At 56.8% G+C, this 23909-nt stretch overlaps 3 protein-coding genes across 10 annotated transcripts; 1 reads left to right on the plus strand and 2 right to left on the minus strand.

The window, feature by feature from the left end:
• Positions 1–1344: 1344 nt before the first annotated feature.
• Positions 1345–4277, plus strand: ZFAND2B (zinc finger AN1-type containing 2B). 3 transcript variants are annotated; one of them, XM_047773561.1, is made up of 10 exons: positions 1345–1445; positions 1574–1645; positions 1902–1996; positions 2220–2351; positions 2468–2625; positions 2884–2979; positions 3055–3115; positions 3197–3264; positions 3590–3662; positions 3904–4277. In XM_047773561.1, exons 2-10 carry the CDS (start codon positions 1591–1593, stop codon positions 3946–3948), a joined length of 783 nt encoding a protein of 260 aa, XP_047629517.1. In that variant the 5' UTR covers positions 1345–1445; positions 1574–1590; the 3' UTR covers positions 3949–4277. The 3 variants fall into 3 exon arrangements, with proteins under 3 accessions (XP_047629517.1, XP_047629518.1, XP_047629519.1); XM_047773562.1 differs by having other exon boundaries at positions 1367–1445; positions 4008–4277; XM_047773563.1 differs by lacking the exon at positions 2884–2979 and having other exon boundaries at positions 1367–1445; positions 3022–3115.
• A 106-nt stretch (positions 4278–4383) lies between these two features.
• Positions 4384–12586, minus strand: ABCB6 (ATP binding cassette subfamily B member 6 (Langereis blood group)). The gene is made up of 19 exons (XM_047773538.1): positions 11710–12586; positions 11244–11381; positions 10293–10479; positions 9993–10094; positions 9643–9826; positions 8687–8808; positions 7788–7897; positions 7548–7613; positions 7249–7374; positions 7053–7129; positions 6902–6965; positions 6701–6786; positions 6434–6491; positions 6148–6252; positions 5553–5727; positions 5295–5407; positions 4983–5077; positions 4844–4912; positions 4384–4659 (listed from the first exon to the last, which is right to left on the minus strand). Exons 1-19 carry the CDS (start codon positions 12253–12255, stop codon positions 4548–4550), a joined length of 2535 nt encoding a protein of 844 aa, XP_047629494.1. The 5' UTR covers positions 12256–12586; the 3' UTR covers positions 4384–4547.
• A 345-nt stretch (positions 12587–12931) lies between these two features.
• Positions 12932–23853, minus strand: ATG9A (autophagy related 9A). 6 transcript variants are annotated; one of them, XM_047773540.1, is made up of 16 exons: positions 23677–23852; positions 22638–22692; positions 22113–22244; positions 21947–21990; positions 20418–20482; positions 19463–19624; positions 19129–19270; positions 18145–18893; positions 17908–18061; positions 17624–17803; positions 16811–17059; positions 16431–16609; positions 16205–16322; positions 14913–15135; positions 14576–14721; positions 12932–14018 (listed from the first exon to the last, which is right to left on the minus strand). In XM_047773540.1, exons 3-16 carry the CDS (start codon positions 22213–22215, stop codon positions 14013–14015), a joined length of 2520 nt encoding a protein of 839 aa, XP_047629496.1. In that variant the 5' UTR covers positions 22216–22244; positions 22638–22692; positions 23677–23852; the 3' UTR covers positions 12932–14012. The 6 variants fall into 6 exon arrangements, with proteins under 6 accessions (XP_047629496.1, XP_047629495.1, XP_047629499.1 ...); XM_047773539.1 differs by having other exon boundaries at positions 22638–22695; XM_047773543.1 differs by lacking the exon at positions 23677–23852 and adding an exon at positions 23337–23564 and having other exon boundaries at positions 22638–22695.
• Between the last annotated feature and the right edge of the window lie 56 nt (positions 23854–23909).

The following is a 23909-nucleotide window of genomic DNA, read 5'->3' on the forward strand; positions in this document are numbered from 1 at the left end:
CCTCCACCTCCCCTTTCCCCTTTGGTAACCACAAACATGTACTTTTTTTTTTTTTTGCTTTTTTTAGGGCCACACCTGTGGCATATGGAGGTTCCCAGGCTAGGGGGTCCAATTGGAGCTACAGCTGCGGGCCTACACCACAGCCACAGCCACGATAGATCCGAGCAGTGGCTTTGACTTACATCACAGCTCACGGCAATGCCAGATCCTTAATCCACTAAGCGAGGCCAGGGATGGAACCTGAAACCTCATGGTTCCTAGTCAGATTCGTTTCTACTGTGCCACGATGGGAACTCCTACTTTTTAATTTTATTGTGACCGCACATGGCATGGAGAAGTTCCCAAGCCAGGGACAGAACCCAGACCACAGCAGTGACCTGAGCCACAGCAGTGACAAGGCTGGGTTCCACTGAGCCACCAGGGAACTCAGATAAATTGGTATTTTAAACTAGTTCTGTAGGTGACTCAGATTCACGTTGATGTCTGAAAACCACACAGTTCCAGGGACTGTGCTGGGTGCTGGGGTCCAACACAATGCAAGGTACTTGGTCCTTAACTTCCTCAGTATATTTATTGGGGTGGTGGGGAAGTGAGGGAACAGCTGATCACAATAAGGTGGTAGGGTGGTGCTAGAACAGAACCAGGGAGACCACAAAAGAGATGAGCTTAGCTCAAACTGGGGAGAATCATAGAAATCTTACAGGAAAGGCATGGAAACTAAACCTGGAGGGAGTTCCCATTGTGTCTCAGTGGGTTAAGAGCCCCACTAGTATCCATAAGGATGCAGGTTGGATCCCTAGCCTTGCTCAGTGGGTTAAGGATCCGGGTTGCCGCAAGCTGCGTGGTAGGTCTCAAATTCGGACCTGGCGTTGCTCTTGGCATAAACCGGCAGCTGCAGCTCCCATTTGACCCCCTGGACTGGGAACTTCCATAATCCACAGGTGCGCCTTCTCCCACCCCTCAAAAAAGAAAGGAAGAAACTAAACCTGGAGGAGCTACAGCTCTGGAAAGAAAATCTGTACTTCAGAGAAACAGGAAGTCGTCAGCTCGAGTTGAATAAGTACAGCAGTGGCCCTGAACCAAATGGCTATGGGGAAGGTGTAGACAGCAGGTGAAGGACCCAACCGTGAAAGACCCCAAACTACCCCAGCCCTCCAGAATGTCATGCGTCCTAGCCTTCGCCGGCCCCTTCTCCCCTAGTGGAGCCAGACCCGCGCCCTGGGTCGCCAACTCATGCCGGGCCACCCACTAGAACGTCCAAGACTAACTATCCAGCTCCCTGTCCTGGGCGAGGGAGCCCAGTGGGGCGGGGATCTGCTCTACGGGACGCTCCCCCGCCCCCGGGAGGCTGAGCTGGTCGTGCCCGCCCTGCGCGATGACGTCAGCACGCCCGCTCGCGCCAAGGGAGGAGTGGGAGCTGCGGCCCGGGAGGCGCTGAGGCTCCGGTAACCCGGGCTGGGCGGGGGAGAGGAAGGGGCGGGACAGGGAGCCCCCCACCTAAGAGTGGGGCTCGCGGTTCGGACCCGGAAGGGGAGCCCGAGGGTTGCTCAGCCTCTCTCTCCTTTCCGAGCAGCCCCGCCCGGCCCGGCGATGGAGTTTCCGGACCTGGGGGCTCACTGTTCGGAGCCGAGCTGTCAGCGCTTGGGTGAGGGGGTGAGGGGCGGAGCCTGCGGGGGGCGGGGCCGGGCAGAGGGGCTAGAAACTGCGGAAAGGGTGGGCTCCAGGGCCTGAAGTGCCAGAGGGCGTGGCTCGGAGTTGGGGGCGTGGCTAAGGAGGCTGTGGACTGGGTTGCAGTGCGTTGCCAAGTACCGTAGCGTTTTCCCTCCCCGGGTGGAAGGCTTGAGTGAGCGGGAACGACATCGAGGTCCCGCTGGACCTGCAACCCGACCCACTTCCTGCAGATTTTCTGCCGCTTAAGTGTGACGCCTGCTCGGGCATTTTCTGCGCAGACCATGTGGCCTATGCCCAGCATCACTGTGCATCCGCTTACCAAAAGGTGAGGGGGCGGTCTGAGAGTGAAAGGGGGTGGGGGGGTTGAGGATGCCTACAGAATCTCCTTAATCCCTCTGCCTTCCATTTCCTCTCCTTTCTGAGGCTCAGTGCGAGGAACGTCGTATTTCCTTTTGCATTGATGGGGGACATATCCAGGTTCTTTTAGGACTGGGGATTTGGCTGCACTGGTAGTAAGCCACAGACTGACTCTTTCTCCCTAACTCTAGGACATCCAGGTACCTGTATGCCCACTTTGTAACGTGCCTGTACCTGTGGCCAGAGGAGAGCCCCCTGACCGTGCTGTTGGGGAGCACATTGACCGAGACTGTCGCTCTGATCCAGCTCAGCAAAAACGTAAGGTAAGTGTTGGAGGGTCAGCTGGGCCTACAGATGCCTAGAAACTTGAACGACTCTTAGGATGGGGTTGAAGGAGGATCAGAGTCTCAGCATAGACAATCCTTCCTACCCACCTCAGATCTTCACCAATAGATGTGAACGCTCTGGCTGCCGGCAGCGGGAAATGATGAAACTGACCTGTGAACGCTGTGGCCGAAACTTTTGCATCAAGCACCGTCACCCACTGGACCATGATTGCTCTGGGGAGGGGCACGGGCACCCAACTAGTAGGGCAGGGTAATCGCAACTGAGTCTTCTCTGCCTGCCTTTGGTCTGGGAACATCCTCTCCTTTTGGAACTGACTCAGCCTCTGTCATTATAGTTGGGACGCTTCACCCTGTCCCTTTTGGCTAGGGGAGTCCTTTATTTCCTTTTCAAGTGCATGCTTTCCTGACCTTTCGGCGGAGCTCCCCTCCTGACTTCTGGGTCAGGCCTTGGAGGAGCATGCAAGCTGGCTGTGCCTGGAGGCATGCCAAGAGTGTCTCTTCCCTGCAGACTTGCTGCCATCTCCAGAGCACAAAGCCTAGCTTCTTCTGCAAAGACCATCCCCAGCCCAAACCAGACCTTGCCTTCATCTACCTCTGCCAGCAGGTAAGTCTACCTCTTTCCCCTTCCCCCTTTCTCCCTTCACAGCTCTGACCTCAGCCTCTTGAATGTCTGCCGTAGAGCCACAACCCAGTCTCCATCCCGGACCACCCCTCCAGTGATCGCTTTGCAGAATGGCTTGGTGAGTCGGGCAGAGGTTAGATGGACAGAAGCAAGTACAGAGTAAAGTCGGAGGCAGCTGGTCTTATTTTTCTGTTTGCAGAGTGAGGATGAGGCTCTGCAGCGAGCCCTGGAGCTCTCCCTGGCAGAGACCAAACCCCAGGTCCCAAGGTACCTGCTCTCAGGTGAAAAGGGGGCGGGATGTGGGTAAGGGCTCCATTTGGAGGTAGGTAGGTGGGCCCACTCTCAGCTGATGCAGAATAATAGGAACTTGGACTCAGAATGAAGCTTTTGAACAAGTTCTTTAGCCCATTAGGGTCTTAATTTCCCCTATAAAATGGGGACAGTACTCCTCCTTACCTTGTAGGGTTGCTCTGAAAATTGATAGAAAACTCAGAAATGCTCCGAACAGTGATGCTGTTTTAGATACTGTCTAAAGATACATTAGATACATTTTAGATACTGTCATCCAGCTGAAGCTGTTCCTCCCTCCCAGTTCTCAGGAGGAAGAAGATTTAGCTTTAGCACAAGCACTATCAGCCAGCGAGGCAGAATACCGACAGCAGCAGGTATGAGGAGAGGGTGGAGACACGGCCTGTGCTGGGAGGAAGTCAGGAGTTTATGGGGCGGGGGGGGGGGGGGCGGGGGAAGGGGAGGATGTTCTCCCAAGGGGTGGTGTTTGGAAGGATGGTTATCCTTTGGTTTTCACTATGACTCCAGCCCATGCTGAGCTCTGCACTGAGGACTGTCCACCCTCATTTCCCTGACGCCGCTCCCTGTCTTCCTCTCCTTTCCTTCCTCTTGCTCCAGGCTCAAAGCCGCAGCTTGAAGCCGTCCAACTGCACCCTGTGCTAGGGCCTTGGGCTTGGGGAGGGAGGCTCAGCTGAGGAGGACTGTGGCCCTCGTACCTCTAGGGTCCACAGGGAGAGGAGGCCCAGAGCAGCCTGGAGTGAAGACGAGGAGCAGTGTCGTGGAGGGCGTCTCCAGGGATCACCGGGAGAAACAGCTTGTGGAGCTGAGCCTACAGGTGGCTTTGCTGCCTCTCCAGCTGCGTGGGAGAGAGCAGCCTGGAACTGCTCCCTGGCTGGGCCCTGCATCTTACTCCCCAAACACTGGAGCAGCCCCGAAGTGCAGGGGGCAGGAGGGGGTGCCGAGAACGAATAAAGGATCTTGGCAGCCAAGGAGACGTCAGAGTGGTGTGTTTCTTTCTCAGTGTGTCCTGTCAAGAATGCTCACCTGACCTAAGGGTAGAGGCCCGTCGCAGCTGCCCACACCACAGAGTCACAGGGCTCTCAGCACAGTCCACGCTTTTATTTCCCCCAAAAGTCCTTTTTGAAAGGCCCTTTCCCTCACCACAGCTAGCACCAAGACCAGAATGAAATATGGCAGGGAAAAGGGCTGAAATGAGTTTCCCTCCAGGTTATCCTCTGGAAGGGAAATGGCCACGACTATGGTCACCATGTCTTAGCCTTGGACTTGGTGTCTTCAGAGACTTCTTCTTGTCCCTGCTGCTGTAGCTGCCACATGTCAGCATACACACCACCTTGGGACAACAGAGCCTCATGCCTGGGGCAAGGAGAAAAATACAAGTCCCAACCAACCATTGGTTTATCCCAAGAGTCCTCCCCACAAGCCTGTGAAAACAGGGCACTGGCAAGGGGGAACCTTCCAGAAACCCCTGGGATTCCACCTTTTTTCTGGGGCCCCGGATTCAGAGGCCCTTCCCTGTCCATCCCGCCGTGTCCCTTACCGTCCTCTCTCCACAATGCAGCCATCCTTGACGACGAGGATCTGGTCGGCACTGATCACGGTCGAGAGCCTGAGAGGTCAGACCTGAGTCACCCACCATGCCACCGGGGCGGGCCCCCGCCGCCTGCCGCCCACCGTACCTGTGCGCCACGACGATGGTGGTGCGGTTGGCACAGACTTTGGCCAGGGAGGCTTGGATGGCCCTCTCGTTAGACGTATCCAGTGCGGACGTTGCCTACAGAGAGGGACGGGATCAAAGTGCCCCTGGCACCCAAATCCCCGGGACGGGGGGGGCAGGGGGAGAGGCCAGCTGCTGGCTGGGGCCTTGGGAATCAAAAAGAGTCTTGTTTGGGCTTCACAGCTATAAGGTGTTTTGGGGAGACATGGGTTTGTGACAGCAGCAAGGGCGGGGGAGGAAGGAGGGGAGTGGGCCGCCCAGGGAGGGCCCTCACCTCATCCAGCAGAACGATGTGCGGAGCCTTGAGAATGGTGCGAGCGATGGCCACCCGCTGCTTCTCCCCACCGCTCAGCTTCAGCCCCCGCTCGCCCACCTGCGTCTCGTACCCTGTGGATATTGCCCGCCTCCCTCAAATCACATGTAATCAAGAGGATCTCTTGTGACCAGATGGGCAAGGAAGGGATGGAACAGAGGTCAGAGGGAGTAACGGGACCAAGCTGGGTAGGGGAGGGACTCCCCCGCAGAGGCTGACCTTCAGGGAAAGCCATGATGGTGTCGTGGATGCCTGCAGCCTGAGCCGCAGCCTCCACCTCATCGTTCCCAGCCGTGATGCGGCCGTAGCGGATGTTGTTGGCAATGGTGTCGTTGAAGAGGACAGTGTCCTGGGGCACGACTCCAATGTGAGACCGCAGAGAGACCTGGGTCACCTGGGGCCAAAAGACCATATGCTCTGGCGTGTGAGATCCCACCAGGCCTGGAAGGTAGGCTGGGCTGGCGGGAAGCACAGGGCATGAGAGGCGCTGTGTGAGAATTCTGCCTCCATCTCCCCACACCTTAGCTGTGCAGGCAAATCACTTAACGTCTCTGTTGCCCCATCGACAGAAAGAAAATGCATTCTCTCCCTGCTTCCCCGGATTGCTGCAGCTCCTCGCACCCTGTGCGGCACCAAACGAATCACTCTCATGACGGCTTTCCTTCTGTAGGTCACATGCTGCTAAAGGCTGAGGTCTCCTGGTCTAGCTTTTGCCAGGGGTGACATCTCCACCCCCACTTCCCAGATGCCCAACACCTGCCATTCTGTCACTTATGGGCCCCTAAATTACAGCCTTTCTCCCAAGCATCCTTACCTGTGAAATGTCCTGCCCATCGATTCGGATGCAGCCAGAGGTGATGTCGTAGAAGCGAAACAGCAGGCGCAAAATTGTGCTCTTCCCTGCTCCAGACGGGCCCACCTGGTGCATGAGAAAGAGGGGAAACGTTCTCAGGCCTGTGGGCTTTTCAGGTTTTCTCTCCAAGAGGCCACCAATGTCCTGGCTGCCACTTTCAACCTAGTGGCCTGGTATGACAGGGCTCTCTGATCCCTGGGCCTGGGTCCCAAGCTACCACGGGCACTGGAATAAGGGAGGCTCATACCAGGGCCAGCGTCTGTCCAGGCATCACAGTGAAGGACACATCCTGCAGGGTCTCCCGCCTGCAAGGACAGAAGGGCGTGGTCTCCAGGCTTGCACCCTCCCAGCGGGCCCCTCCAACACGAGAGCGACTCCTGGGCCCCCGCTTCCTGCTCAGGCTCTCCTCCCACACAGTGGGGGCTGAGATGCAGCGGGGAGGGGCAGGCAGGCAGCGTGTGAAGGGACTCTGGAGAAGGGGGGGACCGAGGGACGGCGAGGGGGAGGAGCTCACCCATCGGTATAGCTGAAGTGCACATTCTCAAACTCAATCTGGCCCCTCTGAAAGCGAAGGGGCCCTGCTCCAGGAGCGTCCTTCACCTGGGAGAGTGCCACCAGAGTGTGCCATTACAGGCCTGGAATTCTCCCAATGCGCGAGGCACCAGCAGTGGGGGGTCCTGCTCCCCGCAAACCCCGCCTCGCTCGCCTCACTCACTTCTGTCTCCTCTTTCAGCAGATCGAACATGTTCTCCATGTCGATGAAGTTGGTCTGGATCATCCTGCAAGAAGAGTGCTGGCTGGAGCCCCTCTGAGGAGCTGGGGAAATAGCAATGGCCCCCGGTCAGGTGACGGCCGGGTCAGGTTACCTGTAGTAGGTGCCAAACCAGTTGAGGGGCATGTACAGCTGGATGATGTAGGTGCCGAACAGCACGTAGTCCCCAACCTATGACCATCCAGGGAAGAGGATGGGGTCACAGGAGGCCTGTGGCTGTCACCCGGACCCCCTCCCACCGGGTAAAAGGGGTGGCCCTCTCCCCCCCGGGCCCAGCACACTTCCCTCACCTGCAGCTTCTGCTCACTGACAAAGTATGCGCAAAGCAGGGAGCCAGCGAGAAGCCCGAGTCCAATCACCAGGTTCTGGGTCTGGTTTAGCAAAACCAGCGAAGCGCTCGACTGCCACTCCAAACTCTAGGGCAATGGCGCAGGAGGAAGGACTTGTCATGTCCACACGGATGGTCACCACATCCCAACCTGGGCCGAGGCACCTTCAACCCCGCGGCCCAAACTTGAGTGCTCTCGGCCCTGGCAATTCCAAGAGACCAGGCCATTGCTCTCGGCAGGCCTCAAACTAGCATCCTCACCTGATATTTGATGATGGCCTCTCGATAGCGCTCCACTTCATAGCCCTCCGCGTTGTAATACTTCACCTGATGAATTCAAACTGTCGCTGTCGCACACAGCCACAGCTTTCAGCTGCACACTGGACACAGTACCCACCACGCGCCCCCCCCCCCCCACCAGCTCTCAACAGCCCCGGCAGCCCCTGGCACCCTCTCCATATCTCTGCTCCTCACAACAACTGCCACTGAGGCCTCTGTTACCGTCTCAAAGTTTAGCAAAGAGTCCACGGCTCGGGCACGGGTGGCATTCTCCTGTGTGTTCATGGCACGTCTAAACTTTGCTCTCCACTCAGTGACCACAATGGTCAGGACTAAAGAACGACAGGATAAGGAGGGGGGAGAGGAAGAGGGCAAAACGTCACTTCCAACAGCAGAGACTAGACCCATACGTCTGCTGCCTGCCACGTACACAGTAACCTGGCACTGCAGCCCGGGATCCCAATTCAAAAGGGAGGGAGCAGAGTTCCTGTCGTGGCTCAGCGGTTAATGAACCCGACTAGCATCCATGAGGATTTGGGTTCTATCCCTGGCCTCGCTCAGTGGGCTAAGGATCTGGCATTACCGTGAGCTGTGGTGTAGGCTGCAGACACGGCTCAGATCCCGGGTTGCTGTAGCTGTGGTGTAGGCAAACGGCTTCAGCTCCGATTGGACCCCTAGCCTGGGAACCTTCATATGCCACAGGTGCGGCCCTCGAAAGACAAAAAAGAAAAAAGAAAAAAAGGGGAGGGTAAGCTCCTGAGGGAAGGGGCGGTGTCCAAGACATCTTTGCAGCCTGCACAAAGCCTGTGTAAAAATGGTTCTGGTGAACACAAATGAAGGCGAGCTGCCTCCTGTTACAGAAATGAGTTTCCTCCTTGACCCGCGTCCACAGCAGCACCTAATGTGACCAGGATACACACCCAGGGTAAGGGAGGTTCCCTTGGCTGAGGAGGCTCACTCGTTCCATTGGGGAGCAGCAGGAGCCTAGTCAAGTCCACTGATCTCCAGCCTCCCAAAGCGGCGGTGGGAGGCGGGGGTGTCTGCCTGAGTGGGGGCAGGGCTCATGCCCAAGGGAATCCGTGGTTGGATTAGGGAGATGGTTTCACCAAGCAGCTACTCACAGAGGTAAAGACTCATGCACAGGAACACAATGAGGCCAAACCAAGCGTTGAAGAACATGCTGAAATAGACGATGCCAATGATGATGTCGGCCAGAGTGGGGAGGATGTTGAACACCAGGTAACTAGGAGACAAAGTCAAGCAACAAAGAAAGGCCTTAGGCTTGGAGCCAGCAACTCGACCTAGAGGTTCCAGCGTAACTGTTTTGCTTTCAACAGCAACACACCAGAATCAAGCTGAATGCTCAAGAGGCAGATGGCTAAACTACAGCATGTTCACACTACAGGATGCTCGGGGACCAGTTATAATGAATGAGGCATAGATCAGAGCACCTCTCCCTAACATTTTGATAACAGAGCCATTCGGAGAATGACGTCTATGTCACGACACCGTTGTAGGAAAAACCTCCACACCACCGCCTTAGTTCTGGGACTCTACACACCTACGTACAAAATGCAAAAAAAGTAGAACTTGACACACTAAGCAGAAGGGGAACCTCTGGAGAAATGAGTGGCATTCAAAAGAGATTGGAATTATGAGAGCCCGTGTATGCTAATCTTGTAATTTATTTTTATTTTTTTGCCTTTTTTTTTTTTTAGAGCCGCCCCGTGGCATATGGAGGTTCCCAGGCTAAGGGTCCAATCAGAGCTACCGCTGCCAGCCTACACCACAGCAACTTGGGATCTGAGCCGGGTCTGCGACCTACACCTCAGCTCACGGCAATGCTGGATCTTTATCTTTAACCCACTGAGCAAGGCCAGGGATCGAACCCGAGTCTTCATGGATGCTAGCTGGGTTCATTAACCGCTGGGCCATGATGGAAGCTCCCTAATCTTGTAATTTAAATGATGAAAAAAATAAAAAGAGCAGAGGAGCAGCTCCTCAAGCTGGGTCCGTTCTCCTGACAACCCCTCCCCCCTTGCTTCTCCAGCCCCGCCCTCCCACACTGACTTGGCACCTGAGCAGCCCCGTGACACTGGACGTGCCCCGGTCCACGATCCGCAGCACCTCGCCCGTGCGGCGCCCCAGGTGCCAGCGCAGCGAGAGCTCGTGCAGGTGGGAGAAGAGGCGCAGCTCCACCCGCCGCGAGGTGAACTGCTGCACCCGGATCCATAGGAACGTGCGCAGGTTGCTCACGAAGCCTGGGGGGAGCCAGGGGAGGCCTCGGTAGGGCGGAGGGGCTCGGTGACCTCAGCCCAGCGGCAAGAGGTGAAAGGTCTGAGAGCAGCGAGGGGCCTGGGGGAGGGAGGCCTGTGGAGGAGGGACAGGGGCCAACACCAGTCAGGGTGAGAGCAGAGTGCCTCATACCCGTACTGCCGGTGCCACCCCCCTGGAGGAACTTGAGAAAGACGTAAGTGGTGACAGTCCAGGCCAGGGAGCTCCACGGTGCATTCTGGGTCAGCAAGTTCACTGTGGAGAAAACGAGTCTGAGCCCACTTAGGGCCGGCCCCTAGGACTCTCTTCAGGAGAATCTGCCCCAGACACTGGCCACAGCCTCTTTCTGACTGGCTACCCAGACTCCGTCTCACCTCCCAAGGTAAGGGTCCCCCCACCAACCAGACCAATGAAAGAGCAGAGTGCCGAGCTGACACCCCTTCTCCCTCTCACCTATGTCCCTATAATAGATGGGGACCAACACATTCAGTCCTCGGTCCAACCCCATGAGCCCCAGGCAGATGAGCACAACCAACTGCAGAGCTGGACTCCCTCGAGGCCACAGGTAGCCACTCAGTAGGCGGAGCTTCCGGCCAAGGTCTCGCCAGGTGGACTGTGGTGGCCCCTCTGTTGACTGAACCTAGGAAGGTGAGACACAGGGAGGTGTGCTCAGATCAAAATGAAGCGCACTAGGGAGTTCCTGTCGTGGCTCAGTGGTTTACGAATCCGACTAGGAACCACGAGGTTGTGGGCTCGATCCCCTGGCCTTGCTCAGTGGGTTAAGGATTCAGCGTTGCCCTGACCTGTGGTGTAGGCTTGGATCCCACGTTGCTGTGGCTGTGGCTGTGGCGTAGACTGGCGGCTACAGCTCCAATTAGACCCCTAGCCTGGGAACCTCCATGCGCCATAGGAGCAGCCCTAGAAAAGGCAATAAATGAATAAATAAATAAATAAACAAATGCATCTGACTAGTAACCATGAGGTTGCAGGTTCGATCCCCAGCCTTGCTCTGTGGGTTAAGGATCCAGTGTTGCCGTAAGCTGTGGTATAGGTCGCAGACACGGCTTGGATCAATCTGATGTTGCGGTGGCTGTGGCGTAGGATTTGACCCCTAGCCTGGGAACCTCCATATGCTATGGGTGCGGCCCTAAAAAGCCAAATAAATAAATAAATAAATAAATAAATAAATAAATAAAATGAAGCGCACCAGCCAGAAACCCCCCAGGGAACACATAGAGGCTTACAGCTCCCACATAACTTAGACCCGCAAATGATCCCTGATGAGGTCAGAAAGGTTAACAGGGCACAAACTGAGATTTGGGAAAGAAAGAATTTATTATGGTGGGAAGAAATGACAGGGAATGGAATTAAGAGAGACCCTAAGGTTCGGAAATTGCTGTGTACCTGGCTCCTCTCTATGTCCTGATCCTCTTCATTGACCCGCAAGGCGTAAGAGTGGGGACGAAGCCCAGGGGCCCAGAGTCCCAGGACAAAAAGCCCTCCAGAGACCACATACCGCAGCACCCACAGGCTAAACTGAACCTACAATTAAACGCATGGGGAGAATATCAAAGAAGGCCAAAATCCTATTGTTACTACTTATACCAGGGCTGGGGACTGGTGTAGGGCACACACCCCAGGTCCTCCTCAGGGCCCCAGCATCTAGTAGGCTTTAAAAAAAATCCACAGTGACTCAGCACAGCCACTCCCCACCAGCTGGCTATCAGCTCCCAGCACCCAGCAGGGAGGGCGGGCCCCTCCTTTCTTCCCTTAGAGGCATTGGAAGCCTGGAGCCAGTGTGACCAGAATTGTGGTCCTTCTTCCCCGCCCCTGCTAGCCATGCCTCCCCTACCACCACAAGGTCCCTCACCTGCTGGCTCAAGTTCTCCCTTGCCCACCACCACTGTGGGCTGTTCCAAGACACCAGGGCCAAGTTTTCAGCTGCAAAAGCCACTGTCCAGAGGAGCAGGAGACCCGGGCTATGCGTGAACTTGATCCAGACGCCCATCGCCAGCTTCTGCCGTGCCTGGTTCCGCTCAGTCACAAGCAGCCCCAGGCCACAGGCGCTGGCCATAGTTCCCAATACAGTAGCCAGCAACAGGTAGCCGGGCAGTGGGGCATCCTGGGCAGTGCCCACCCGGCCAATGAGGCCGGCTAGGGGCAGCGCCACCTGAAGTGTGGCCAGAAGCAGCTGCAGCACGTAGGGAGCGACACGAGGACCGGCCGCCCAGGACACCGCATCGGCGCCATAAGGCCTCTCCGGACGCTTGCAGGGAAGAACCGGCACCAAGGCCAGAGCCCCCAGGCCCATCAGCATTGAGGGCACAAGCGTGAAGAAGAAGCAGGGGCTGAGGCCTTTCACCCAGACCGGACCCGCGGGTCCTTCGGCCTCGCAGTAGTTACCCACAGTCACCATGGTAATGCGTGGCCTCCGGCAGGGGCTGCGGGGACTAAGGGACAGGAGAACTGGATCGGCCGCTGGGGGCTGGGCGCGGAATCCTGGGTATCTCGGGTCATAGAGCCTCCCGGCGCTAAGCTGCTGGGGTCGCGGGGTAGGGGCGCACGTGGACCCGGCCACACCACCCACTCATTTCGCGCACGCGCCGCCGCCACGCACTCACGCCAGGCACGTACGCCGTCGCTGCCGTCTGCCTCTCGCTCGCGGCAGGGACCCTCGGGTCAAGTGCCGGCCTGCAGGAACATTCGGCGCTTCGCTCCACCGCTCTCTTCAGCGGCAGCCCCGCCCTCCCAGCCCCTACTCAGGGTCCCCATTGGCCGAGTGTCCCCGAAGGGGCGGGGGAAAATGGAGCATGCCAGGGAAGGCAAAATAGACGGGCGGAGTCGGCATGGTCACGTGCTCAGGGCGGGAAATCTGACCGCACGTCCTGCCAGAGTCCTTGACCTCCACAGAACCGTGGATTAGAAGCTGCTCTCCTGCTCTCCGACTAGGTCGGTATATCCAAGCGACCGCATAGGCCCGCTTTCGTGCAGGGCCGACCTGGCCCCAAGCCACCTGGGTGAGCCACACACACCCTACGCCCATTGTCCCCAGAACCCTAGCCAGGCGGGCGAGACAACAATACGCGACCAGGTCAAAGTCCCTTCTTTATTAAGGGTTGTCAAGCTATACATGGTCCCCACCCCGTTCCACCGTGAATTTAGACAGCGTAGTTCACTGCTCACTCGCAGTGGACGGAGCTGGGTGAAGGGTGAGGCGGACTTCACAAGGAGCTGGGTCCCAGCATGCAATGCGGCAGCCCAAAGCCCTGGGCGAAGCAGTCCTGTCGCCCTCCATCCCCCTCTAGGGGACAGCGGGATGCAGGCCACAGCTCTCGTCCTGGGAGATAACCAAGGGCATACTCCAGCCCTGTCCGTCCCATGTGCAGGTGGTGGGGAGGTACCATAAGCAGCAGGGAGGCCAGGAAGGCCTCTGTCCCCCCCCCCCCACGCCCCAGGGGTCCATCCTAATATTGGAGAGGGCAGCAAAGAATTTCCATCCCGCTCCTGCAATTTCGTAAACCTTCCTTCTTAGTGTCAAAAGATAGCGTGACGGGAGCTGGGAGTGAGAGCCTCCACACCAACGCAAAGCAAAAGCTGAACAGAAGGGGAGCGAGCCAACAGAACGAGAACAAGCAGGAACAAGCGGCACACATGCCAGTGATGTGCGGGAAGCAGGGGAGAGGTGAGCAGGCTGCAGCACTGGGAGAGAACTGGGGGTGAGGTAAGGGCCACAGCCTGAGCTGCTCATCTGTTCAGGGTAGGGGAAGAGAGGCTATAGAGGTCAAGGGTCCAGGCCCAACCTCCTCCCCACTCCACAGTTGGCACGAGTTCTCCCTGCTTGGCAGCTTCTGTGGTGGGCAGTCCTCTGGAGATCTGCAAGGGTGGGTGCAAAGGTGGCAGTACTGGGGCTGGGCTGGGGACCAGTTTCTAGCACCACACTCTGAGCCAAGGGGGGTCCTGGGGATGAGGCTAGAGTCCTGTGTGCCCTGGTTCCTAGGCCCCCAATCTCTCGGCGAGCCCAGTGTTGGCACCTCCCTTGGCCAGGCACGGACACACAAACACCACACGCGTGGAGCCAGGCAACACTCTGAGGAGCCCTCCATGGCGGGCAGATGGGATGGCAGGGCAACGGTGGCCTCCATCCTGGGGCATAGGGACCCCCTTCAGCCTTGTCTATACCTGTGGAAAGAAAAGCCTTGGTAGTAGAGATTGTCTTCAGTTACCTGCTTCCACAAGAGAAGCCTGAGATAAAGGAGCAGGAAAACTGGATTCTTGGGGAGGGAAGAAAAGGAACAATCAGGTCCTGGATTTCACAGCAGGTGAGGAAGGAAAGGGAAGTGTTTGCCTTTTTTTTTTTTTTTTTGCCTTTTCTAGAGCTGCACCCGCGGCATATGGAGGTTCCCAGGCTAGGGGTCGAATCGGAGCTGTAGCCACCGGCCTACACCAGAGCCACCGCAACGCGGGATCTGAGCCACATCTGCGACCTACACCACAGCTCGCAGCAACGCCGGATCCTTAACCCACTGAGCAAGGCCAGGGGATCGAACCCGCAACCTCATGATTCCTAGTTGGATTCAGTAACCACTGCGCCACAACGGGAACTCCAAAAGGAGGTGTTTGGAGGGGAGCTGCAGTGTGTCTCTGCACGGGAGGCCCGCCTTCCTTCAGGAGACGCTCTGACCCCAGCCTGGAAGTGACTACTTCTGGCAGTCGTTCTCGAGTCTTAGAACCCTTACCTTGTGCACCTGAGGTGGAAGCTCATCCTCGGAGCCCTCTTCGGGCACAGGCTCTGGGTGCCTTGATGCTGACTGCCCGTCTTCAGCCCATCCTCCAAGGGGCAGCCGAGAGAAGTGAGAGGGGGCCCGGGGCACTGTGCCAGGGTCTAAAGACACAAGTAAATACTCTTAGAAGGAACACAAACAGGACTGAGGAGAAGGGTTCTGGGCTGCTTGGGGTGGTGGGGGTGCAGGGCAGGGGTTAGTCGCCCTGGATCTGGTCCTTCTGACCTCTTCCTTCCTCGAGGAAGAACCTCTGTTCCCTGAAAGCTCTGTGTTCTGTACCCCCAGTGGCTACCTGTGATGCCTCCGTAGCGCCTCTGGAAGCCCCCCTGCAGGGCGGTGGTCTCAGGTGCTCCAGGCCGAGGTGTGGCACAGGGATAGCTGGCAGAGCGGGGGATAGGTTGGGGGGCCCGGGCGCCCTCTCCCCCCTCTTCAGGGGCACTCTCCCCACTCTCATCACTCTCCCGGCGGTGCCACACGTGCCGCTCTGGTTCAGCCTGCGCCTGCTGCTTGTGGAGCTGAGAAGTGGGGGACTCATTAGTTGGGGCAGAAGGATATCGGTCTGAAACAGCTGCCCCCCACTGTGATATCGGCCAGATCCCATTGATACCACCTCACCTAGAATCACTGACTCAGAGTATCTGTCACGTTAAGAACATATAGCAGCCATATGACATTTTACAGGTTCAATTCTCAGCAGATCACTGGAACAAGCCTGTGCATAGACTGTAATGCCTCCCATTTCCCCCAGTCATTCTATTCCGGAACAAACTGGTTGGGAGTTCCCATCGTGGCTCAGTAGTTGACGAATCCAACTAAGAACCATGAGGTTGCGGGTTCGATCCCTGGCCTTGCTCAGTGGGTTGAGGATCTGGCGTTGCCGTGAGCTGTGGTGTAGGTGGCAGACGAGGCTCAGATCCTGCATTGCTGTGGCTGTGGTGTAGGCCTGCGGCTACAGCTCCGATTTAACCCCTAGCCTGGGAACCTTCATATGCCACGGGAGTGGCCCTAGAAAAAGCAAAAAGACAAAAAAAAAAAAAAAGAACAAACTGGTTACAGACCTAAGTGCCAGGCACTCTTAGGTGCCAGGGATATAGCAGTGAACAAAGTAGACAAAAATCCCAACTCTTGTGAGGCTTATATACTTAGAGGAGGTGGGGAAAGATAGACAATAAACAAATAAGTAAAGAAAAAATACAATGTCAGATGGTGCTAAACGCTATGGGAGAGAAAAGCCAAATAGGAAGATTCAGGAAGGTAGGCAAGGAAGGCTTTTACCAGGGCAGCCAGAGATGGTCTCACAGGAAGGGTAAGAGCAGAGACCTGAATGAGGAGGGAGCCACGTGGATATGTCAGGGAAGTGGATTCTTGGCAAGGGGAACCACGAGTGTGGAAAAGCCCCGGGTGAAACTAAGCTTGGCTAAAAAGGGCAGGAAGCAAGTACATGTGGCCATGGAGACTGCAGAGCAGGTAAATGGCAAGAAGAGGTTTGACTCCATCTCTTCTTATTCTCCACCTCTAAAACCCTCCATTCTATTTTCAGCTGCCGCCTTGGCTCTATGGCCCTGCCCCTTCCTGCCCACTCACCTGGTGCATATAGAGGGCATGCAGGCTCATCTCGGTGGATGCATATTCCGACAGCACCAGGCTCTGCAGCTGTCCTTCCCACACGCTGCTCCCGGAGCTGGCTGTCCTGGCATCCACCCTGTCCCCCCACCCCAGCACAGACAGACAGCAGTCATCAACATTTCTGAGACCCACACAAATTGCTGGGGGCTCCTGCCATGCCCTCCCATCAGCCCCCTCTACTCACCCAGAGCCTGTCATGGTGCTGGGAGCCCGGCCCGCGGGAGCCTGACCAGGTTGCAAAGGGGAGAAGGAGCGGAGGGCGGAGGCAACTTCAGCCCTGTGCCTGGAGCCCTGCAGGTCTCTGGGCAATGGGGGGCCCCGGCAGGATGAGCCAGCTACCACATTTGCAATAAGGCTCAGTGGCTGTGAAAGACAGGGGTGGGCAGAGTTCACAGGGCAGAGGGAGGCCTCTGGGTCCCCGGTATCCTGCACACGACGACCCAGTAGCACAGACGGAGCAGACAAGGAAACCGATAGGGTTAGCCCTTCCACCCCATGCCCAGTCCGAAAGTCCCAGCTCCCGGAGGCCACCCTGCCTGTCATCTCCCAGGCCCAGGAACACACCTCGGACTCAGACTGTAAGGACTGAATAGATGTAAAGAGGGCATTTTCAGGGAGCAGGCCCCCCTGGGCCAGGCCGGCAGCTGCTCCGTCCCGCTGAACTTGCTCCTTGAGGAAACCTAGGAAGGCCGTGCTCTCACGTGGTGGCTGCCAGCCAGGGTTGGTGATGGCAAAGTGCATGAGTGACAGCTCCGTCTTCCCATCCTCAGCTTGCTGGTACACAGAGGCTTCTGTCTGCCCCCCGGATAGCCACTGCACAGGGGGGGCTGCAGTGAGCAGGACTGTCTTCTAATAGGAACCCCTCTTATTGGTGGGGGGGAACAGGGCCCTGCACCCACAGCATGCGGAAGTTTCCCGGCCAGGGATGAAACCCGCTCTACTGCAGTAACCAGAGCTGCTGCAGTGATGGTGTCAGATCCTTAGCCTGCTAAGCCACAAGGGAACTCCTACAGGAACCCTTTGTGTACCTTTCCTGCGGGGGGCGGTGGGGCAAGGCCTGGCTCCTAGAGGACAGAGCCCACAGTGCACTGCTCTATCTTGTCCCGGGGCCCTGGTGCCCACCCCACCAGTGGCCACACGCCAGGCTAACTGCTCAGTTTGTGCCTTTCTCAGGGGAGCCTAGCCAAGGGTGTAAGTTTAAGGCTACAATCCACCCCGGCTCCTGTTTTCAAAGCAGTGTGTGCCCCCGGGGCAGGGCTGCCCAGAGGCAGAGCTGCCATTCTGTGATTTGTTGGCTCAGAAGGGTCGCCTTTTTGCAGTTTGCCACTGTACATACCAGCGGAGCCTCTGGCAACTGCCCCCCTCCTTTCCTAATACCTGGGGATGCCCATGCTGGCGAACATCCATCTGCGCAAAGGAGCAGGTATCGCCAACACCAACGACCTCCACAGTGAAATTGCGGAAGAAGTCTATGATCTCCAGGGCCCGAGGACGCAGGCAGAAGATGAGGATGAGGGGGGTGACGATGGGGCTCAGTAACTCCTCCAAGATGAACACCTAAAAGGGAAGGGTCCGAGGTCATCAGAGAGCAGGACAGAGCCCAGCCCTCGCCACCAAGCTATCAGCCAGTCTCTAGTGGCCCTAACTCCAACTCCACTCACTGCCTTGTACTGGAAGAGCTGGGCAAACTCGTCCCGGGTCTGCGAGCGGTGGGCATTACCCTGCCAGTGGTCAGGCATGTAGTGGATGTGAGCGAGGATCACTCGGAGCAGCTGCTCAGGGCAGAACACCATGTGCTGGTCCGGGATAAAGGACCTAGTGGGATCAGGGCCACGGTGAGACGTGAACCTTTCCCGGGAATGCGAGTCGGCTTGCTCCCACCTGCTGCCCTGGCCCACCTGCACACGGTCACGGTGACCCCCAGGAGCGTGACGGTGGTGAGGACGTGTTCCACGGCCAACACATCTTCGTCGTAGATGGTGAGGGCGATGAGCACGGCCAGGATGGAGCCAGCGAAGAAGGCGCAGTTCTTGGCCAGCAGTGTCAGCAGCGGGGACAAGAAGCAATTCATGTACTTGGATGCAGGCTTGTAGCCTCGGTTGAGGCGGGACTGTAGCTCGTGCTCCAGCTCGTTGAAGTGGCGGAGGTAGCAGCGACCGTAGAGTGACCAGCAACGTGCTCCCAGGGCCCCCGGCTCCCGCTTCAGCACCTCGGCGTAGCTGAAAAAGGCATAGAGGATCTGCCAGATGAGGATGAGGGGGCACAGCAGGAAGTTGGCGATGCCAATCCACAGGATGCGGTTGCTGAGGCGCTGGGCCAGCTCGAGCCGCTGCCCCCCACGTTTGTACTCGGCCTTGAGGCTCCATTCATTGAGAAACAGGGAGCCAGGTCCCCAGAAGAGGATCAGCTCAAAGTTGTACTTGAGGCCACGGGTGAAGAAGACGGCCTCTCCGAGACCGGGCAGGCGGAAGCGCAGAGGCAGGAGGGATTTGTTAACCAGTGCCACCATGTAGTTCTGGAAGCGGAGGATGCGGTGGTAGATGTCCAGCTCTGTCAGCTCGCGCTTGTGGATGCAGATCTGGTGCTCTTTCTGGGTCTGCACAATCCGGGCCTGTACTTCTTGCCATGTGCAGTACGGAAGGGCAGACTGTGGGATGGAGAAGAGACAAGGATGGAGGCTGGGGTCCCCCTGCCCTGCACGAGCCACGAGGCTCGGGCGTCCTGGGCTGAGCTGAGTGGAACCTTTAGGCAGATGCTCCTGGACCTGCCAAGAACGGAGGAGGATGCCTGATGCCCAGGAACACGCTCCCCCCACCACCCCTTCCCAAGCTGCGGATGATGCCTTGGGCTGCAGTGCTGAGCACCTGACTTCTCTGTCTCACCATGGGGATGCGGAGAGCGTGCAGGTAGAAGGAGTGGATCTCCCAGTAGCAGCAAATGTTATAGATGAATTTGATGAGCCGGTGGACCCAGAAGACGGCGGCGATGACCAGGATGGTAATGAGGGAGCCATTTTCCTGAATCCTGGTGGAGAAAAAGTAGGGGAGGAAGAGTGGCCCTTGAAGAGCCTTGGCTGACACGCTGCTGTCCTGAAGGATCCAAAGAGCTTGCGCCTGAGTCTGTGTCCTAGGGAGTGTTACTGCCTCACGCCCCATTCCCTTTCCCACCTGCTAGCTAAACTACAAGCCCTGGTGCCTTGGGACCAGCAGCCCTTACCTGGCACTGCAGACTTGGGCGGGCAAAAAGGCATCTGGCAGAGTAACCTTGACGGGCTCGGTAGGGTGAAGACTGTGGTTCACCATCTTGTTGGCAAATAGGATGTCGTAGTCCACACAGCTGACCAGGAAGGTGGTGAAGGCAACCACAAAGAGGAACTGCCTGGGGAGTTGGGAAGAGGGGGCGCAGTCCAAGAGTCAGAGAGATACCAGTGAGATGACGTGGGGAAAAGGAAGAGTCTGGAAGCGGCAGGCCGAGATTAGGGTGTAGCCTCTGTGGAAACGGAGGGGCTGAAGAACTAACTCCCTGCCGACTCTCTCTACCGCTCAGCCCCAAGGGACCAAGCCAGCTCCTAGCTTTTGCTCTTGGCCTCAGGTATCACAGAATCAGCCTGCTTTCCTATCTCTACCACCGCTTGCAGGACTCTTTCAGAGGTTTTAGACTGTGGTCTCTGGTCCCCAGCCTCTGATTCTGAGATGCTAGGCAGGCAGAGCCCTTTGCAGACCTGAACTCTTTTCTTATGGAGGAAGGCTTCCCCCACCCTCTCTCCCTTTGGCAAAACCACATGGCTCCTTCCTCCCGGAAGCCTCTCTCCTCAGCAGCAGGCCTCAGGTGCTACCAAGGCAGAACAAAGGTGTCCTTGTCAAGCGAGTGGCTAGCACCTCTAAGCCCTCCTAACTGAACCGTGCCCATTCCACTGATGAGCTCTGACGACGCGATCGAGTGTGGGTTCTCTTGGTGGAAGAGGGAAGCCTTGGAAGACTCCGTATCGTGGCGATGAAACACATAAGGCTGCACATTCTGCTGCCACACCCAATCCTCAAACTATAAAGGTTTGTGGAGTTTTGAGCCCAAGACTGAGCTGCAGTGGCCATTTGGGCCAGGCGTGAGCTCAAAGAGAGCAAACGCTGAGACGCAGTCCTTTGCCACATCATCCATCCCTTCTTATACTTACATGAGCTCAAAGATCTCTCCGATGAGCATACAAGTGAAGCCATTCTTCTGGTGTAGATTATAAACGTGTAATTGTTAAAAAAAATATATAATAAAAGTGGTCGGGAGAGAGAGCAGTTAAGCACGCAGACTTTGCTGTCACATACCTGAGCTTAAGTCCTGGCCCTATGATTTTCGGGCTGGTGACTCTGGCCAAGTTTCTTTTTTCTCTTTTGGCTGCCCGGAGGCAAATGGAGTTTCCAGGCCAGGGATCGGATCTGAGCTGCAGTTGTGGCCTACACCGCAGCTGCGGCGATGCCGCATCCTTAATCCACTGTGCCAGCCCAGGGATCAAACTTTCGTCCCAGTGCTCCAGAGACACCACAGTCCCGTTGTGCCTCGGTGGGAACTCCTGGCCAAGTTTCTTAACATAAGGTTTTTTGGTTGTTTGTTTTGTTTTGTTTTTGTCTTATTGTCTTTTAGGGCCGGACTGGTGGCATATAGAGGTTCCTAGGCTAGGGGTCGAATTGGAGCTGTAGCCACCAGCCTATGCCAGAGCCACAGCAACAAGGGATCAGCCATATCTGTGACCTGCACCACAGTTCACGGCAACGCCAGAACCTTAACCCACTGAGCAAGACCAGGGATCAAACCCGACTCCTTGTGGATGTTAGTTGGGTTCACTAACCCCTGAGCCATGATGGGAACTCCAACCTCTCTTAACTTTTTGTCTGCAGTGGTATATTGGGAATAATGGCAGCTGTCTCATGGGATTATTAGGTCTGAGAAAACGCATGTACAGTATTTAACACAGAGCTGACACATGACAAGTCAAAAGACATTATTACGGTTATTAGCATACCAACAAAAAGGAGGATTATTACCCTTCGAGAGTTCCCTTATAAATTAATGCTACAAAGTGCAAGGCCTGTAGCTCTTGGTAAATGTGGGGTATTTTATTTTATTTTATTTTATTATTTTATTTTATTTTATTTTTGCTTTTTAGGGTTGTACCGATGGCATACAGAGGTTCTCAGGCTAGGGGTCAAATCAGAGCTACAGCTGCCAGCCTACACCACAGCCACAGCAACACAGGATCCGGAGGTGCATCTGCAACCTACACCACAGCTCATGGCAACGCCAGATCCTTAACCCACTGAGTGAGGCCAGGGATTGAACCCGCAACCTCATGGTTCCTAGTCCGATTTGTTTCCACTGTGCCACGAAGGGAACTCCGGAATAGTTATTTATTTGTTTATTTTTATTTATTTATTTTTTTGTCTTTTTGCTATTTCTTGGGCCACTCCCGTGGCATATGGAGGTTCCCAGGCTAGTGGTCCAATCAGAGCTGTAGCCACTGGCCTATGCCAGAGCCACAGCAACGTGGGATCTGAGCCACATCTGCAACCTACACCGCAGCTCACAGCAACGCCGGATCCTTAACCCACTGAGCAAGGGCAGGGACCGAACCCGAAACCTCGTAGTTCCCAGTCGGATTCGTTAACCACTGCTAAAGGTCCCAAAGCTCCAATGCAGAGACACAAAGGATATTCGGGAGAAGAAGAGGTCAAGGTTTTCAATGTGGTGCCAGGGTGCTGTGGGCACAGGAGCAGAGATGTCAGAACCCTCAAGGAATGTAAGCCCCTTCCTCACTCAGCCTTCCTCCACCCACTCTCCCCCCATGCCCCAGCTCTGGCTGTCACGTCCAGGAACTCACACTTGCTCCCCTCAGGGACGTGCACCAACAGGTCCTCCTCCCCAGGGGGTGAATCACTGTAAGAGGCCTCTAGGCGCTGGTATTCAGTGTCAAACTGCGCCATCACCACCACCCCCTGTCCACCTTGTCCACCTGTGGGTAATGAGGAAAAAGAGACTCAGGTTCAGACCCTGGTACTGTCTGTCTTCTCTGCCTGCTCAACCAGAAATAGGTGAGAAAGAATCCTTGGGCTTGGTCCCACTACCAGTCTTTTGGGATCAAAGGCAGAGGGAGAGGAGTGACCCAGGAGAGCAGCAAGCTCAGGGCTTGGGAGGGCTTCATTCCCAGAGCCTTTACTGAGCATCTACTGAGGTCTTGCTGGCCTGAAGCCAGACTTTGCCCCTCTGGGGGGTCTGTTTCATCCTCTGATATTCAGTGGAGAAAAGGGCCCCCCCCTCCCCTCCTGGAGAAACCCTGATGTCCCAAGAGACTAGCAGTTTGGAAGCACTTTGTAAACAAAGGTCTGAGGTAAGCACATGGCCCTACCAGCTCCATGGACAGTGTCTGCTCCACTTCAGCCCTCGGTGCCCTGGCTCTGCAGCTGCTGGAGGAGAAGGTGTCAGGCCCCAGAGTGGGGAGTGGGAATAGAAACAAGCCCAACCCTCCCCTCCCCCCACCCCCACTAAGGGAGGCCAAGCACAGGCCAGGGAGGCTGCAGTGGGAAAGAGGCACCCTTCCAGCCTAGGGCTGTGGGCACCTCCCCTGGCTCCACTGTACATGGCCACTCACTCAACTTTAGGATCCCAAGAAGTGGCTTAATGAACCTGTGGAAACTGAGTCTGTATAGGGCTGGACTGCTTCTCCCTTGCCCCACCTCAGCCTCAGAAATTAGACAGACCTTTCAAGGTTCACAAAGCCCCAAAGCCAAAACCCAAGAAGAGAGTGTGTTTAAAAGAGGACCTTTATGTCAACTCCTGCCATTGCTTCCCCAGCACCAAAGACCCACTGGGCAAGCGTTGCTCCCGGATGGGAAATCCTGACTGGGACAGTGTAGACCCAGATCCCTAGAGAATTGTGGGCTCCCTTGGTCTCGAGCCAGATGTGGTCTAGGTGCCACTCACCTAGTCAGAGCAGACCTTGAGGCCACCGAGAATGGCCCAGCCTGGCCCCCGTGGGATTCCCTGGGTTAGTGAGAACCTTGGGTCCAAAGAAGCTGACCAAGCCCTCAGGGAACTCACCACTTACTGGGTCAGTGTAGACCCAGGGCCCATTGAGCCCCTGCCAGTCGGGCCTGGGCTCAGGGGGTTCCTGCGGACGTTGGAGGAATCGAGCCAGTCCGACAGCTAATTCCCCAGGTGGGCTGGGCTGTCTCCTGACACCCGGCTGCCACGACCCGAGCCCAGAGAGCCCCAGGATCGCCCGGCCCCAGGCCGAGGGCTCGGCTCCCAACAGCGGACAACCTCGCGCGCGGCCCCGCCGCTCGCGCGCGCCCTCCCCCCGCGCGCCCCCGCTATCAAAACATTCCGGCTGCGCGCCTCCGCCCCGCCCGCAGCGCCCCTTTCCCCGTTACCCGCCGCGAGCTCACTTAGGGCTCCACGGGCACCCCTGGCCAGGCCCGACCAAGACCGTGGGATTTCGGTAACCGGTCTCGCGTTTCACCTCCGGAACGGTGACCCGGGTGATTCCAGGGGCGCAGTCGGCTCCACTGGGCACGGCCGGGCCCGGAGCGCTAGGCCCCGGCGTCTGCCACTCACTGTCACCCGCAGGTAGCCTGACCAATGAACATGGGGGGTGGAGACACCACAGCCAATTGTCGGC

The sequence above is a fragment of the Phacochoerus africanus genome, chromosome 3, assembly GCF_016906955.1.
Source record: "Phacochoerus africanus isolate WHEZ1 chromosome 3, ROS_Pafr_v1, whole genome shotgun sequence".
Classification (NCBI taxonomy): Eukaryota; Metazoa; Chordata; class Mammalia; order Artiodactyla; family Suidae; genus Phacochoerus; species Phacochoerus africanus.

Excerpts from the sequence above, each read along its gene's own strand:
- ATG9A (XM_047773544.1), bottom strand. The coding sequence starts at position 22,215 with ATGGCGCAGTTTGACACTGAATACCAGCGCCTAGAGGCCTCTTACAGT. Across the intron at positions 19,271-19,462 it reads GCCCAAGTCTGCAGTGCCAG|GATTCAGGAAAATGGCTCCC; the intron begins GTAAGGGCTGCT and ends TTTCTCCACCAG. Across the intron at positions 15,136-16,204 it reads ATGCCCTCTATATGCACCAG|CTCCACAAGCAGCAGGCGCA; the intron begins GTGAGTGGGCAG and ends CCCACTTCTCAG.
- ZFAND2B (XM_047773561.1), top strand. The coding sequence starts at position 1,591 with ATGGAGTTTCCGGACCTGGGGGCTCACTGTTCGGAGCCGAGCTGTCAG. Across the intron at positions 1,997-2,219 it reads GTGCATCCGCTTACCAAAAG|GACATCCAGGTACCTGTATG; the intron begins GTGAGGGGGCGG and ends CCCTAACTCTAG. Across the intron at positions 2,352-2,467 it reads CAGCTCAGCAAAAACGTAAG|ATCTTCACCAATAGATGTGA; the intron begins GTAAGTGTTGGA and ends TACCCACCTCAG.
- ABCB6 (XM_047773538.1), bottom strand. The coding sequence starts at position 12,255 with ATGGTGACTGTGGGTAACTACTGCGAGGCCGAAGGACCCGCGGGTCCG. Across the intron at positions 9,827-9,992 it reads GGGTGGCACCGGCAGTACGG|GCTTCGTGAGCAACCTGCGC; the intron begins GTATGAGGCACT and ends GGCTCCCCCCAG. Across the intron at positions 4,660-4,843 it reads TGCATTGTGGAGAGAGGACG|GCATGAGGCTCTGTTGTCCC; the intron begins GTAAGGGACACG and ends TCCTTGCCCCAG.